Here is a 14810-nt window from a genome sequence, read left to right on the forward strand (position 1 = left end):
TACTATACCATAAGCAGTTGGAACCGACAGTGAACAGTTCTTTATGAATACCCACTAACAAATTGATCAAAGATAAAATCTTCCTTTAAAACCCATATGTCATTGAATACATCTCGTTAATACATATAAAACCTTCGAATACCTTGACATTTGTTTGAATCATTTAAGCAGCGACACAGACTGATTGAATACAACATACACATGCCGCACGAAGCTATAGTATAATAGCTTGTAGTGTTCTGTGAGTATTCGAGCAAAATTATTAGAGATGCCGACTTTGCAAAACCGCTTAATCAGCTTTGTGACTACCCCGATTCTCCCGAGAAGCACTATGCCACAAACACGCAGTCATAATTGAAAAATCGTCGTAAACAGGCCTTAGTAATATTCAAAGTCATTTCAAGATTTTTTGCATTCCCTGTGTTTTACTTGCTATCTTGCTTTCGTTCAACAGGTCCGCAGACCGCCCCGAAGTGCCGACAACCACAGTTCCAGCAATTAGTAGCCAGGCCATATCGAGACTATGATAGACTATAGTAGAGGCCATATGATAGACTTAGTCTTTTTGTAAATATTAAAAAACGTAGTAATTCATATGATTTTCAAATATTTCTGCATCTCATCCACAAACCGATCAATTCAGTCAGTTTTGCTGTCTGCTAACTTCATCAGCTGGATATCTAGCCTTGAACAAATAAAACTGAACTAGTAACTTTTTGAAATTATGTGGAATATGCCATGTTTGCTTTGCTACGCTGTCTTTTTCTTGGTAACAGTTAAGGACTTCTTTAAGCACCTTTATTGGGTAGTTATTTAAACCAATTATTATCTCTGTTTGAAGCAATACATAGCTAAGGACCAAAACAATGTTGTCACAGCTTAGCATGATTTCATTAGAGTCTTCTCTTTGGATTACAAAGATGTGTATCAATCCCCTTCGTAGGGCATCAGATCTTTATTATTTCAAAGTTATATGCTCAGTTCTGTAAGTTAATGTACAGATATCTAATGAGCCAAAACGCGTGTGGTCTCACTGTTGTTAGACTACTTAATATGTCGTCAGAAAAAAAAATACGGCGTTGCTAGTTTAATTGAACGGGGAAATCATATAATAAATTATCTGAACTGACAATACAGTTACGTCTACAAACCCATACTACTCTTCATCCGCGTTCTTGGAAACCGCTCAAACATGCCAGGTTACTAAGATCTATCGCACGATATGGTAAACCTTTAGAAATCATTTTTTTTTACCATTTTCTATAAGGGCCCTTTCCGGAGTGACTAGGTGCATAATAAAACTAGTCAATTTATTTTGTTCCAGATTTAGTTTGAAAACTCTATAGCGAGTCTCGGCTACTAAAATGCACTATCTAGGCCAATTGTTTTGTCGCTGAGTTGCTCCGATTCTGTCTTTAAGCTTTTTAGAAAACGTAAGAAACGAGGATTTTCTTAGTCGTTGCGAAGGAAGGTTCTGATCGTAAATCTGAACCATTGTAACTAGCCATTAAGGCTGGTGTTTAGCATTTTCTCAAAGTCATAGGCAAATCCATTTATCCTCCGCCTCTAAAAAATCTCTTTTCAAGCCAGGACAACAACCGATTATACTTTTACTAGAAAAGACCATCAGCACCATTTAAAAAAAACGCATAATTATATAGTAATAATAAACGGCTTGGTCCCATTTATTTGCATTCATCACTTGAGCCTGTCATTTTACCACGTAGTTGTTTGTTCAAGCAAAAACAACCTTAGTCATATCAGTAATATTTATCTTCTCATTATTGGTTCTATATTAAGTCTTCGTTCCGTTCGTGGTTAACGATCACACTAATAGGTTTGCTCAAGCCATACTTATATACAAGAACCACACTTATTTACATAGCAGATTACAAAACACATTATGCACCGATAAGCATTGATACAAATATTTTGTGGTGCTCTTTGCACTATATTGAATTCATTAGCCTTTATTATACCTATTGTATCGCAAATGCTGCTGGATCCACCTGAAACATAAATAAAGAGCATTGAAAAAATTCCATTACGAATGGGGACCTGTATTGAATGCCTAATAAAGAAACGAAAAATTTATCTCTTTAAATCATAAGTAGCATCTAGCATTAGATATGCACCGAAAGCTCATCAAAACTCCTTTCCAATTGAAAAATGTATTTTTTTCTTTCGTAACTCTCTTGGAATTCACAATCGTGCTAGGAGTATTATATAAGTATATAAGCTGCATTGAAATTATGAGCAACGTTCGTATTATTTGTAAAATTTCACTTGACCAATACATACGACCGAATATTTGTGAAGTATTTAACAAATAAGAATTAAAGATTTCATAAAATTTGTGGCTCGCTCGTATCGAATCTCACATTCACGATAATTTGTCAAGGAAATAGAATGCAAAGAAACAATACCAGCACAGTAAAATTCTACTGTAAATACCCGTCGTATTGCCTGCTCTATGCTTGTTCTACCATTAATCATAACAAAGTATTTACTGCTTCTGGTATTATAGCATTAACTACATCACACTAATGACTGAGCATATGTAAGTTCAGTCCAACCAATGTGCCCTATGTGAGCTTATTCCATACCTTTACCTTGCGACTGCTTCAAAACTAGTAATCTTAAAACCGTCATTAGATATCAACCGTAACCATCAACAATTCTATCCTTTTAGTGATAAATTTCATACAGCTTGTTAGTACAAATCACACCACAATATCGTCTGCTCTTGCAAGAAACATTGTTTCTTGCATTTACAATTTAATCCAATTACCCGTCGATGATCTTACCTCACCAAGCGACAAATAGTGTAGCATGTAGTCTGGGGCGACTATTAATGCGCTCGGTCCAAGCTTGGCGCGCAGCTTTCTTGCGGTGCTGGTATCTCCCTTTGTCACAAAAATGTGCGTCGCTTCCTTGAGCGCGTCCATGTCCTCTCGATTGAGGACCACGGCACCACCGGCTGTTAACAACAGTCGATGGCCACGTTCTCGTTCCACTGTCGAACTGAATAGCCCTACTTTCCACTTGTCAAAAGCTCCGGTGCCATATTCGAGACGCTGTTTCCTCCATCGCGGCCAGCACGCGAAGCGTTCAGCCGATATCTTTCGGATGTTGGATTCGGGTTGCCCTTTCGTGCCAACACCTAACATGTACTCAGCCTCCGGTAAGAAGTATCCGGCTGCCGAGCTATCATCAACGTAACTTGGCGCGAGAACCCAACCACCACACGCCAGCTGTTGAAGTAGAGAACTTTTCTTCATAATCCGCGGTTGGGTGGGGTCTATAATAGTGATCTTTTCAATACTCGAAGGAGCACTAACCTCAGCTGAAAGGTTATCCACGATGGCTCCTCCTAGCTCGGTAATTAGGTGCCGACACCGTTTATCTCTGAAAGCGATTTACATTTATTAAGCATATGTACTAAGCATTAGATTCTATGCCATTCCGGAACTGATTTGAGTGCACCAGTACTAACCTAAGAAACTGTGACAAATAGACATTTTCTGAGTAGTCAATACGCATTTTCTCTAGTGCATTGCCGGAATAACAAGTAAGCATTTAGGCATAGCTGGTTCGGATATCAGCTTAGCAAAGTTAGTACCACGGAGCATTGTAAATACCAGGGATGATTATACAAAGAGTTAGTCAATGTATGTTTACCATGACGTTTCAATGGGTCTATTAAAGAAATACCAGATAAGTCCAGCAAGACCTAACCCAGTCTAAGTAGGAGCTAGGCTCCTAGTCAAGTAAATGCTTGATGCAATGCCAAGAGATAATTCTGAAGACTTGTTCACGTAGATTTTATAGCGGACAGTAATGAAAAAACGCAGGTTTGATACACTTACGGTTGTCTTATACTATCTGATGATCAAATACTCTATCGTAAAGGTATAATAGCGTGATTCAAAACGCGAAACAGCGACCCTACCTGTTGCCAGTAGCACTGTTCAATGGGTAAAACCTCTACCATCTCTTGTCACCTATTGTATAATGATTGAGTCGAACGCAAAACTAAATGTCATGAAGTAGGCACTTACGTCTCTTCATCAAGGTGATACAACTCGTACACCTTTTCAGTCGACTTTTTCGTTAGAGGTGGTGAAGCTACTTCTGTTGTATCGTTATGAGTAAGCTCGTGTTTCTGGAAGAATACGAGGCAATCTTGGTTAATTGAATATTGCTCAAGTGAAACTATCAAACATAATGAAACTGAATGAAAGTTAAAAAAAATCATTTACGACACTCTCGCCCGTACTCATCAATATATGACACACATAACAGAGAGTACCCTAGTGACTAGATAACACCGATGAAAAAATTTCAAATTTCTTGAGATGATGGAGTTGTGTTCCTTAGGTAAACAAGTAATTTAATATTATTATTTTTATTATTTATTATAAACATACGTTTTATTTGTTATGGGCACACAAGCGATATTTCCTCTGTGTAAGAATAACAATACTAGTACTATTTAGCTGCCCGAGTCGTGTGCTCTGATATTCAAGTAACTTTGGGCGGTCCGTCTTTAAAACATCTCGCTCTTCACGGAAACGAACGGCTACCAGAAGGGCAAGCGTGGTTATGATCGCTTTGCTACTCCGAGGAACGTAATAATAATAATCACTTCTACACGGAACCCATATTTAAATAAACGTGTGCAACATAGAAGTATAGCAGTGATAGTGCATTTTTTTGAGTCATAAGAAGTGTGGTGGGCTGTTGTTTCTTTAATGCCATTAAAGATAATAGCTTTTAAAACATAATAGAGTTCTAATACGCCCTTTAAACCTAAATTTATTTGAATTTTCGACTATTACTCTTATTATAATCAAAAAAACTTCTTACCACAGGATTCTTTTTAAATCTCTTCCCAGGCGTATCTTGAACCTCAAAAGTGTCTCGCAATCTTTTTGGAGTAGCTTTCGTTACAGCTGGATTATTCATCATCTCATCAGTGCAATGCCGCACCTAACCGCAATTTTGTCCCAAACAAATAAGCAATTTGTTACCGAATTTCATATTTTTGCCAAGACTTTAAAGACAATAGTTAATGCAACTGATTCAATCCAAGCATATACAAACGCATAAGCAACCCCGGTACCACTTGAAACGAACTGATAAGCGACCATTAGATCGAATTACTAGTCAGAATGGCTTTTGCATATTACAGAACTATAGATAACATTTATTCTATTTATTTATTACTAAGATAAATATCAACGGTATTGAAAAATTTTACTAACCATGGATACGTCTCCAAAATTTGGAGCAACGGCATCCCCGTACACAGTGCTGTTTAACTGAGTGGATGTGGGAATTGTCATTGTTCTGCCGTAAGTGACGCCTGCAAAACTCAATAACAGACCGTCATAATAAGCTGACTAAGGATTTATAAATGACACGCATGACCCTTTCTGTAGTTAGCGCCAGTACGAATATTGTTGTCCAGTCTTGAGACTTGTCCTATATATATATTTCGAGTAAATAGCGTTGATGAACCAGAACATCTATCCCTTTGGAAAAGTCTTCCTAGACGAAGAAATAGTTGATTTAGGTTTTTCTAGACCAGGTATATTAGCCTTGATCATCTCTTAAGAATGCCAAAAAGAAAAGGTCTTGCTGAAAATATATCTTGATGCCCCGTTGGTACCTCTAAGGGACGCATAAAACTCCGTATCAGCGCGGCAGCAGTTACGCAAGTTACACTCACCTTCTTCTGGCTGTGTCTCGATATCTGCAAGAACACTTCCTATTGAACATTGACTAGCCATAACGAGCTGAGACCGCCTGTTCTGAGACCGGTTCGTATCGTCCATATCAGCCCGAGACAATCGACGAACTAAAGGAGTTGCTTGGCGTCCCGAGTTCCGTCTTAGTATCTCTCGTAGGGGATCCTTTGACACGGAAGCGGCAGAGCTAGCCTTTTGTAAAGTTTTATCTGCTTGCGGGGCTTCCATCGGAGTGGCGGGCACCTCTGACCCCACCGACGCCACGGATGACCGCCTTGGCCTAAGGAATCGACTGCTAGATGCGGCCCCCTCAGTAGAAACATTGCAGACATGAATATTGTTGGAGGGAACAGATTTGTCCTGATCCTCGTCCTCACTAACATCAGCAACACTGCCCTGTTCTATTTTTGCTGTGTTCGCTTTCTGCCTAGGAGTAGCGTGACTACTCTCGACGCTCGGTTGCTCCACGACAGGCATCGATAAGTCAGCTTCATTCTCTAGAGTTACTCCAGATGTGTCCTTCGTCTATTTTTGCGGACAGAGAATCGCACATTTTTAAGTGAGTAAAACTTCTGAAAGACCTATTCTGCCGTCATCATCTACATAGCTAGACCTAGTAGAAAGACAGATGAAAAAGAAGCTCTAGAAAAAGAACTAGAGTGGTATAAATCATCAACGTTGTATTATGAACGCTCGCCTTCTCAGTAAGCTGCTAAGCATTATACTTTAAATTAATCTATACTGACGGCATTATTGTGTTATTTGCGCACCATTTGCATTTGAACTAGATTGATACCTCTTGCGCACAAAAATCCGCAGACTTTCTATAAACATATCCACACTTCATTAGGGGAGCAATTACCAGACATAACCAATATCCGTTAATGTAATCTACCTGACTAACCGGCATTTTAACTGTCGAATCTTGTAACTGTCACAATATGAAATTCGAGCATTGCAAACTACAAGAGAAAGCTCTTTATAAGGTCATATAAAAATCAAGAAGTGTGAACTCCTCTACACTAAAATATGTGTCTTGTATGTTTGTCGTCAGTAAAAAATACACTCGGAAATCTACAATTCAATTAAGTACCCCTATACGACACAGTCATGGGTTAAACCGTATTCGAAGTGGTTTCCAGGACACAGATCCAAATCCTTCAAATGTTTTTCTAACTTACCGTAGTCCTCGGCGCATCGTCAACTTTCGGTACCGATATGTCAAGGTCGGAGTCCTCCCATTTGGGTACGTAGTCACTAAGCTGTGAAGTATAGTAGTACTAATAGTTAATGATGATCTTCTCTGTACCATGTGACTGTTACTCTTTTTAAAATGTCCGCATTGGCACGAGCCCAATTGTGTTTTCTTGTAAGCTCATTCCTATAAAGGATGTCTCTTCTCGTTATATGGATATGATCGAAAAATATGTCTACACCAATTTTCGTTCTGTAAATACGCACCTTTTTACATCGGACATACGGTGCTCCATATTTTTCTTCGTAGTTAGGAGGAAACTCTACTAATAGAGGTCTCTCCATGGTATCAATGGTAGCCCAGACCCATTCAACACCAACGATTGGCTTGTTTAATCTTTGTGCGCTCACTCGCAACCGACGACCATCGTCAGATTGCTTATGACTCGGTGGCAAAATAATCAGTGTACACCGCTCTACAGTGTGGCATACCCAGCCCCCCAGGCGTTCGATTGACATCTTCAGTTCGAGTGAACAAGGCTTTAAGCCGTCTTCATCAATTACTGCGACAATTCCGTCCAGTGGGCGGCCGATTGTTAAACATGATTTAGCTGAAATCATGAAGCGCCTGTGAGAACTAAATATTCAATAAAATGTTGTATACACTACAAATTAACCTTTAGCACCTGTAAATAAAAACGTCTCCACATTTTTGCTGGCACTAATATTTTCCTTAAGTATTTATAGTGTTTATTATAATTCAAATTTCCATAAATAACAACCGGTTTTACATGGCGTGTTAAAATTACAGTAATCAATCCGATCGTTACCTTTCCTGAGAAGCGGTAGCTAACAGCATAATTGCAGCGTTGACACTATCCTCGACGATAAAAAGTTATGTCAATTAGCAAATTAAATCAGATTTTCCAATCTTTACCTACCGCTCACAGCTTGCGAGCACTTTTCATTAAACGAAGCCTCAGGAATATCGTATGGTCGCAAAGGCGAGTCTTGAATTTGCTGAACCATCTCGGATATCTTGTCAGCCCCGATTCGGGGCATTCCGGGCGAGTCCACATCTGCGCCGTTTGACCTCTTGGGTGTTTTGAAACGGCTACACTCTTCGTAGATTTCCCGCATTCGCTGAGAGGACAACATCGGCGTCTGAGCCCCTGAAGGACGACGATCACTGGCCGCTGCAGTTCCTACTCCATTTAATTCGTGAACAGGTGTCTATATTAGTTATGCGCGTTGTAGTCACGCACTGTGACTACGGCATCAATAATACTGGGTTATGAAGATATTCATTTTAGCTAAGACATGTCTTCGCCTACCTGATAACATCAGCAACATCGATACCAACGAACATAGTTATCGAGCTTATTAACTTCACATGAAATGAAGCTTACCACTGTTGTTAACGGCTGTTCCTGGAGTCACTATCGTTGTTATTGGCGGCGGTGTCTGTTTGCGCGAAATGTCCAATCCTTGCGAAGGTGTTGTTTGAAATTCAATAGGCCTCTTTCGCTTTTCAACCGGAGTTTCTGGGGGCGGTCTGCGGGGAGATTTTTTTGCTGCGTCCGGTAGCGATTCCCATTGGCCGGGATCTATGAGGTATTCCTTTACACCAACGCGGCAACCTTCCCGAGCGCAAACAAGCACCCATTCCAGCTAAGGCGAAATAACTATGTTAGTGATTTCAGTAGTAACTTTCTTTAGTAGCTGAGTAGGAATCATGAAATGTGAAGTCAAACGAAGTTACCCACTGTAAACACCCAAGTCCAGCTTCTCCATGTCGTGTGCTCTATGCACTTTTATTTAATGTGAAAATATATGCTAACGTTCGTGCGAATTATCTTAAGACTATTTCTTGCGCAGATATGGAATGTTGCTTATTTGCATATGTTATCTTCCTCTACCAGTAATAAAAACAAATTCAACTTGACTTAATTATGTATATGGCCGTTTACCGTGACCGCTGGAATTTTCCACCGTTTGGCTGCTTCTAGCTTTCCGTTGCTTTTATCCGTTGCACAAACGAGGTGTGTTGTGGCCCAGAGCTTTTTGTCTGGTTTACTACTCCGTACCATGACAGCTTGAAGGGAAGCACCAAATAGAGCGAGGGCTCGTGACATACTCGTTACTTCTTGCTCGCTAAAGCCTGCAGCGGAATTCACAAAAATAACAAATAATCTTTTTACGCGAGATGAACACGGATTCAAAATTATTGAATGCAAACGCAAAATGAGTAACCTGCTTATATACATTTATAACACCATGCATTACCTGTATATCCAAAATCGACTGAGGACATTTTCGAAAAAAAAAAACCTACATTTCGTTAAAACACAACCAATCAAAATGCATGGAGAACATATATCTTGTGGTAACCATAACAATAGAACTAAGGAATCGACTGTACTCAACTAACCTGTAGGAGTAACTACAACGCTGGACATTACCCCGTTGGGAACGTCAGCCCTCGGGGCATGGAGCACCTGAAAGAAAAGGCTGACCGAGGGATCTGTCCAACGCCGTTGTTTAATTACACCTTCGAGAAAGAGTATAGTAATCGAATTTGGTGGGGGCAGTGTAGCTGACACCATATTCGTGTAAACCATATATAGTTCTTGAGAAGGGCCAACAGTGTCTTCGGAATCGACAAGGTGTCCCCCTAGAGATTCGATACCCTCCCGAAGAGCAGGCAAGTCATGTACTACATTCAAATACATTGTGCGCAGTTCTGCAAAGAAAGAATTACGAAAAAAAACATTATACGTTACTTAAAAAAGAAATAATATAATAAATAAAAAATAATTAGTAAATAAAAAATCTAGTAACAAAAAACAGATACGTCATACCTAGGTTCATATATATAAACCCCTTTTCTTATATATGTTGCTTTTCCTTGCGCAAGAAAGACTTATTTTAGTATACAGGCAGGTCTTCTGAATCTCGGGGGCGGCTTACCTTGTGTCAGACAAAATGCCTTTCCATTTAGACAGCCTGTTACACTGGCGCTAACAGAAGTGCCGAGCGTCAAATGTTTTGAAGAAGTTTTATTACCCACGCTGCTACATGAGCAATTAGGGTTCGCGGTAACGCCCAAACATGCCGAGCTATGAGTTGTGTGCTCTCCGTCTGACCTGTCTACCCCTTCGCCCGCTTCTGGTGGGGGGTCGAATCCAGGAACGGCGTAATTTACTGGCGACACCAACGATTTTTCGCGAACACAAGCCACCAACCATGATGGTAGGATCACAGCCGGTGAAGCAAAAGTAGCCTCGATGTTGCGTTGAAGTTCAGATAGGCCGCTCGCCGATGGGCTGCATAATGAGTCAACAGCCGAGTCGATTTCACACTTAAAGATCATCAACTAGAAATATATATTTAAGTTGTGGCATTATAGTGTGCAGAGTTGTTTAACTATTGATAATTAAAAAGAAGGTATATAATACATATAGACTTTTAGGCTTACATCGTTATAATGTGTGTTACGCCATCGTTGAAAGCATCTTCCCGTAGACCACCCGCCTGATTTATTATTTGATGCAAACGGTCTAATAACGTCTTATCTCGAACGCCGAATACATGAACCGAACAGCCATCCAGGAATTGCCCAGCACCCGAAACATCCTCTTTTTTGAGTCGGAGTACCTCACTGTAGGCAGGATCCCCAGCGGCGGTGCTTCCAGAAGAAACATTCGTTGTCCTTTCGGAGAGAACCGACCTGCTTATCGTTCAATGTCTGATTTATTGTAAACCTAGAGGTCATGTCGGTATTATTTGCCGCTGCATTGAGAAATGTCGCACGTTGGAACTAGCTAAAGAGAACTGAGTGGAAGACATGTTACTCCTGAATATACTGCCACGTGAACATGTAATTGAAATGGCTAGTTATCCAGCTACGAAAACTTATTTTATTGTGCATTGTTTTTAAATACTCTTCATATAGCAATAAGCGTCCTAAGTGAGTTATGTGCCTCATTTTGCTTTTAAATATTTTTTTCAAGCTTCTAATCAAAGTTTAAGACTAAAATGTAATTGGTAACACCTTACCCATACCTCGATATAGTAGAGGCGACGGATGTTACACTTGAATTCATTACGGTATCATTTTTCCCGGTTAACGGCTCTATAGATTCTCCAATGAGATACTGAATAGGATCAACCATGAAACCTTTCTTTACTGAATTGGATACCCAGTCCGGCGTAACCACGTGCAACTGCCATTTTAAGGCCGCTGTATACTTTGCACCTTTTCCTTCTCGAACCACCTGACAATACAATCCATTTAGAGGAATATTTGAAAAATATAAAATAAAACTCTAACTATATATGAAATGAGATATTTGATGTAAACACAAGCGGATCTGCCCTTGATCGGCTTGTTGGGTTGTGAAGGATTGATGCTTTCCAGAATTAATCGGCGCGAGAAGCGACTAATCAATATGACGGTATGGTCGACAGAAGGTTATGTTTTCCTCGTTCAAATTTACCCGTCGTCTTTGTAGATTCATATGATTCGTTCGAGATCGAGTGGTCGAAGGTGGCCTCAAGAACTTAGAAATCGTCGCTTGCAGGCATCCTCAATAATGTTCAATATGTATAGAAAAAATAATACTTCAAATGTTAGTGGTAAAACCGAAAAACTTTAAAAAGCAAATCAATCGATAATACAAAAACAAATTTATCGTATCGTGAATTAAAAAAAAAATTGATCTTTTATAACGTTTTCATGTACTACCATCTAGTTAACTACAGAACAGACTGTCAATTATTTAATTACTTACAAGATGCGTATTTGCTTTAGTTAACTTTCCAGTGTAAGTTCCACCGTTATCTTGTATAAGTTTTGTTACTTCAGCCTTTTCATCTTCAGCAAGGCCGGACGTGGTGATCGTTAAATTGGCAAATATTGGAGTCCTAAATTCTTCTGCGATAGAAAGTGCATGTTTGAGTTCATGTTGCGTCGTATCCCAAACACGATCAATCCACGCGGTTGTTTGCAGTGCAAGACCACGCTGGGCGCCAACAATGTACTTCTTTGAGCCTACCTCGTCTGAAGTGAAAAGCCAAAGCCAGCATTTATAATTAGCTCGATACAAAGAGTTATCCTGTACCCGTCCAAAATACGTCAACAATAAATAATAATGATGATAGTAGGCTATCATTTTATTGATCATATGTGCATCCCTTGCTAGGAAATATGAACACATTTCAAGCGATTATTTAGTTTTTGACATATGAAGAACTCTGTGGGAAACGGAGTTTATAGCTACTATATAGGAAAGTCTTTTGAAAGCGATCGCTAAGCGTGTTTGTTGAACCACGATTACGTTTAACAATATTAAAGTAGCGGATATTTGCCATCGGATTTGAACAATCTAAGTTTACTAAGGAAATATGCAATAATGACCCTACCTTTGATTAAATGAGATTAGAATCGCTGCTTCGAGGCTCGCCAGCTACACATAGGATCAGTGTGAATAAAGTTATTATATTATTTTTACCTGTAACAACATGGGTAACCGTGTTGTTGAGTGCGGCTTCCATTCGACCCCCCATCCACCGGATTCGCTGGGTGAGACCCACTCGCCGCGCTGGAGTCACTGACGAGAAAGTAGCTATTACGTTTTTCATCGCTAGTGAATAGATTGCCTGTCCTTTTTGGAACAACGGAAGAGCGCGCTTGTCTCTCAAACAACGCAATAACACCAGAGGACCCCATACCGGATGCTCCGAAGCTTGAGCAAGATCAAACACAGGACCTAATTAAATCAATAAAAGACGGTGAGATAATTAATAATAAGAAACAGTAAGATGTTACGTTCTTATAATACAGCTTTTATATTAACATTAACTGACATTGTTTCTTTTATATAGTTACGCGATTTATACAACATATACTAAAACATTGCTAGGCAAAAGGACATTTATCCTTATATTTAAGAAACTAAAATATAGCAGAATGCGTATAATATACCCTTCCCAAAAAAAGTACGGTAAATCTGCCGAGAAGCGCAAAGTATTATTGATTATTGCTTTTAAGATAGGAAATAGCTATAGAGACTAAACTGCTCAGCAACTAACCTTCAAATGGATCACAAACATAGTGGACTAACTGATTCTGATGCTGCGATTGTGCTTGAAATTCCCGCATCTCTTCGAGAGTCATCCACTTGGTCTCACCTACCGCGTGGGTTTGGTACGCGTCAAAAGCTTCTTGAAGACGAGCGGTACGCCCAGCGTCGCCATATGGCTCACAGAATATTGTCAGAGAAACATCGCGTGCTGAGATCTCTATCAGAGTACTAAACTTGCAGGAAACCCATTATTATTGTTATTAATCCCTTAGTTGATAATAAAATTAGAAGTTTCGAACGTTCATAAAGCAGTCGAACTTCAGCATGAATAATATAATATACAATAAGAGGATTAAGTAAGCGTCTTAACAAAAGTCAGGGACTTGAACAGGCTCGCTAATGTGTGTAAAGCCCTCGATACCACCCTAAGATGGAGAATACGCACAGATTAGTTGAAATTTAGTGAGTTTTTCTGCCATCTCTATTAAGAGGGCGCACAGAAACAAGTAGAGTTATGGGCTCGGAGTAAATACAGAAATAATTAAATGAGTTAACAAAGATATACTTCTTTGGTAAATCGTAAATCGTTAAAGGTTTCAAATTGAAGGTTAACTAAACTTGCACAAAATAAGTATCCTCTAAAACAGCTGATTTTTCATGACATGTGAGCTACAGACGGTTAAAAGCATCTTTAATAATAATTAATTTAAATATATAAATAAAAAATATATTTTTTTCCTTTTTAAGAAATAAAACATTTTTGGTTGAATAGAAAAACAAAGGGGTATTTACGATATATAACAAGTTCAAGCATCTCATAGACTCAGACATAGAGATAGGCGAACCAGTTATTCTATCTCAAACCCGATCCATTCTGAAAGCTGCTTCAGCAATGTTTTACAGAGGTGATCCAATATATGCATAAGGCATACTATTCTGGACATTGCTAGATAAACACTTACACAATATTATCAGTTTGTCTGTGAATGGCGTGTTTTTGTTGTAATAACTTTAATAATTCGAATAAAGTTTTTTTTTAGCTGCACCAGTAAACTTGTATAGAAGTGGCATCTCATCAATAAGTCCTACTGGACCGTATTTTGTAATCATGGTGATTGTTGAACAGTTGGGTAAAGAATGTGAATCTGCAATGTCTTCCGCCAAAATCATGAATTCGGGTATTAACAAAAAATAAATCTTGCTTGCGAATATGATGACGACCGCTCGTAGAATTTTACAAATATCAAGCTATAAATGTATTCGAGCTCTGTTTTACCCAGCATTTAGACATATCATATAAATAAGTTGCTTGGTACATAGCTAATTTTCTACTATCCATATGGAATGGTCTATAAATAATACTACCACAAACTGTTTAGTATTTATATACTAGAAAATCGATTGCCGGAAAGGGTCTTGACAAAACATTACGATTCATTATAACATTGTATAGAACACCACAAACTTTAACGGAAACTTACGAGGACGGGCCCTCCAAACGCGAGATATTTCTTCTTCGCGAAAAGTCCATTACTAAAACTATGTAAATTCTCGTTTTCACACACACGCACCCTTAGTTCGTTCTTTTTAACGGACTTTTTCGAGAAGAAGAGCTGAAACGAACAGAATAGCGCCTTTGATGAGGATCTTATTGAACCGCTCGAAAACTTGAAAACAAAGGACACAGCTGATGAACTAGATTGTTCTGGGATACGCAACAGAATTGGACGCGCGGGAAAATTGAAATAAAAAGCGCCTATGCCTGAAAAACTCTGAA

The 14810-nt window shown here is 39.1% G+C and overlaps 1 protein-coding gene across 6 annotated transcripts; it reads right to left on the minus strand.

Moving 5' to 3' along the window:
* Nucleotides 1-1653: 1653 nt before the first annotated feature.
* Nucleotides 1654-14703, minus strand: mus101 (mutagen-sensitive 101). 6 transcript variants are annotated; one of them, XM_086983948.1, is made up of 20 exons: nucleotides 14515-14703; nucleotides 13041-13261; nucleotides 12461-12718; nucleotides 11741-12009; nucleotides 11007-11224; nucleotides 10426-10677; nucleotides 9918-10273; nucleotides 9379-9690; nucleotides 8918-9108; nucleotides 8357-8618; nucleotides 7889-8152; nucleotides 7215-7558; nucleotides 6935-7015; nucleotides 5735-6278; nucleotides 5268-5368; nucleotides 4870-4992; nucleotides 4062-4165; nucleotides 3342-3408; nucleotides 2808-3254; nucleotides 1654-2009 (listed from the first exon to the last, which is right to left on the minus strand). In XM_086983948.1, exons 1-20 carry the CDS (start codon nucleotides 14562-14564, stop codon nucleotides 1980-1982), a joined length of 4494 nt encoding a protein of 1497 aa, XP_086840074.1. In that variant the 5' UTR covers nucleotides 14565-14703; the 3' UTR covers nucleotides 1654-1979. The 6 variants fall into 6 exon arrangements, with proteins under 6 accessions (XP_086840074.1, XP_022673049.1, XP_022673048.1 ...); XM_022817314.2 differs by having other exon boundaries at nucleotides 2808-3408; nucleotides 10426-10659; nucleotides 11013-11224; nucleotides 14515-14702; XM_022817313.2 differs by having other exon boundaries at nucleotides 2808-3408; nucleotides 11013-11224; nucleotides 14515-14702.
* Nucleotides 14704-14810: the final 107 nt, after the last annotated feature.

Source organism: Varroa destructor, unplaced genomic scaffold, assembly GCF_002443255.2.
Source record: "Varroa destructor unplaced genomic scaffold, Vdes_3.0 BEIS01000001.1, whole genome shotgun sequence".
NCBI lineage: Eukaryota > Metazoa > Arthropoda > Arachnida > Mesostigmata > Varroidae > Varroa > Varroa destructor.

Coding starts and splice junctions, on each gene's coding strand:
- mus101 (XM_086983933.1), bottom strand. CDS start 14,564: ATGGACTTTTCGCGAAGAAGAAATATCTCGCGTTTGGAGGGCCCGTCC. Junction 10,274..10,425: donor GTAACACACATTATAACGAT/GTAAGCCTAAAA, acceptor CTCATTATGCAG/CCCATCGGCGAGCGGCCTAT. Junction 5,369..5,734: donor CGAGACACAGCCAGAAGAAG/GTGAGTGTAACT, acceptor TGAGTTTTGCAG/GCGTCACTTACGGCAGAACA.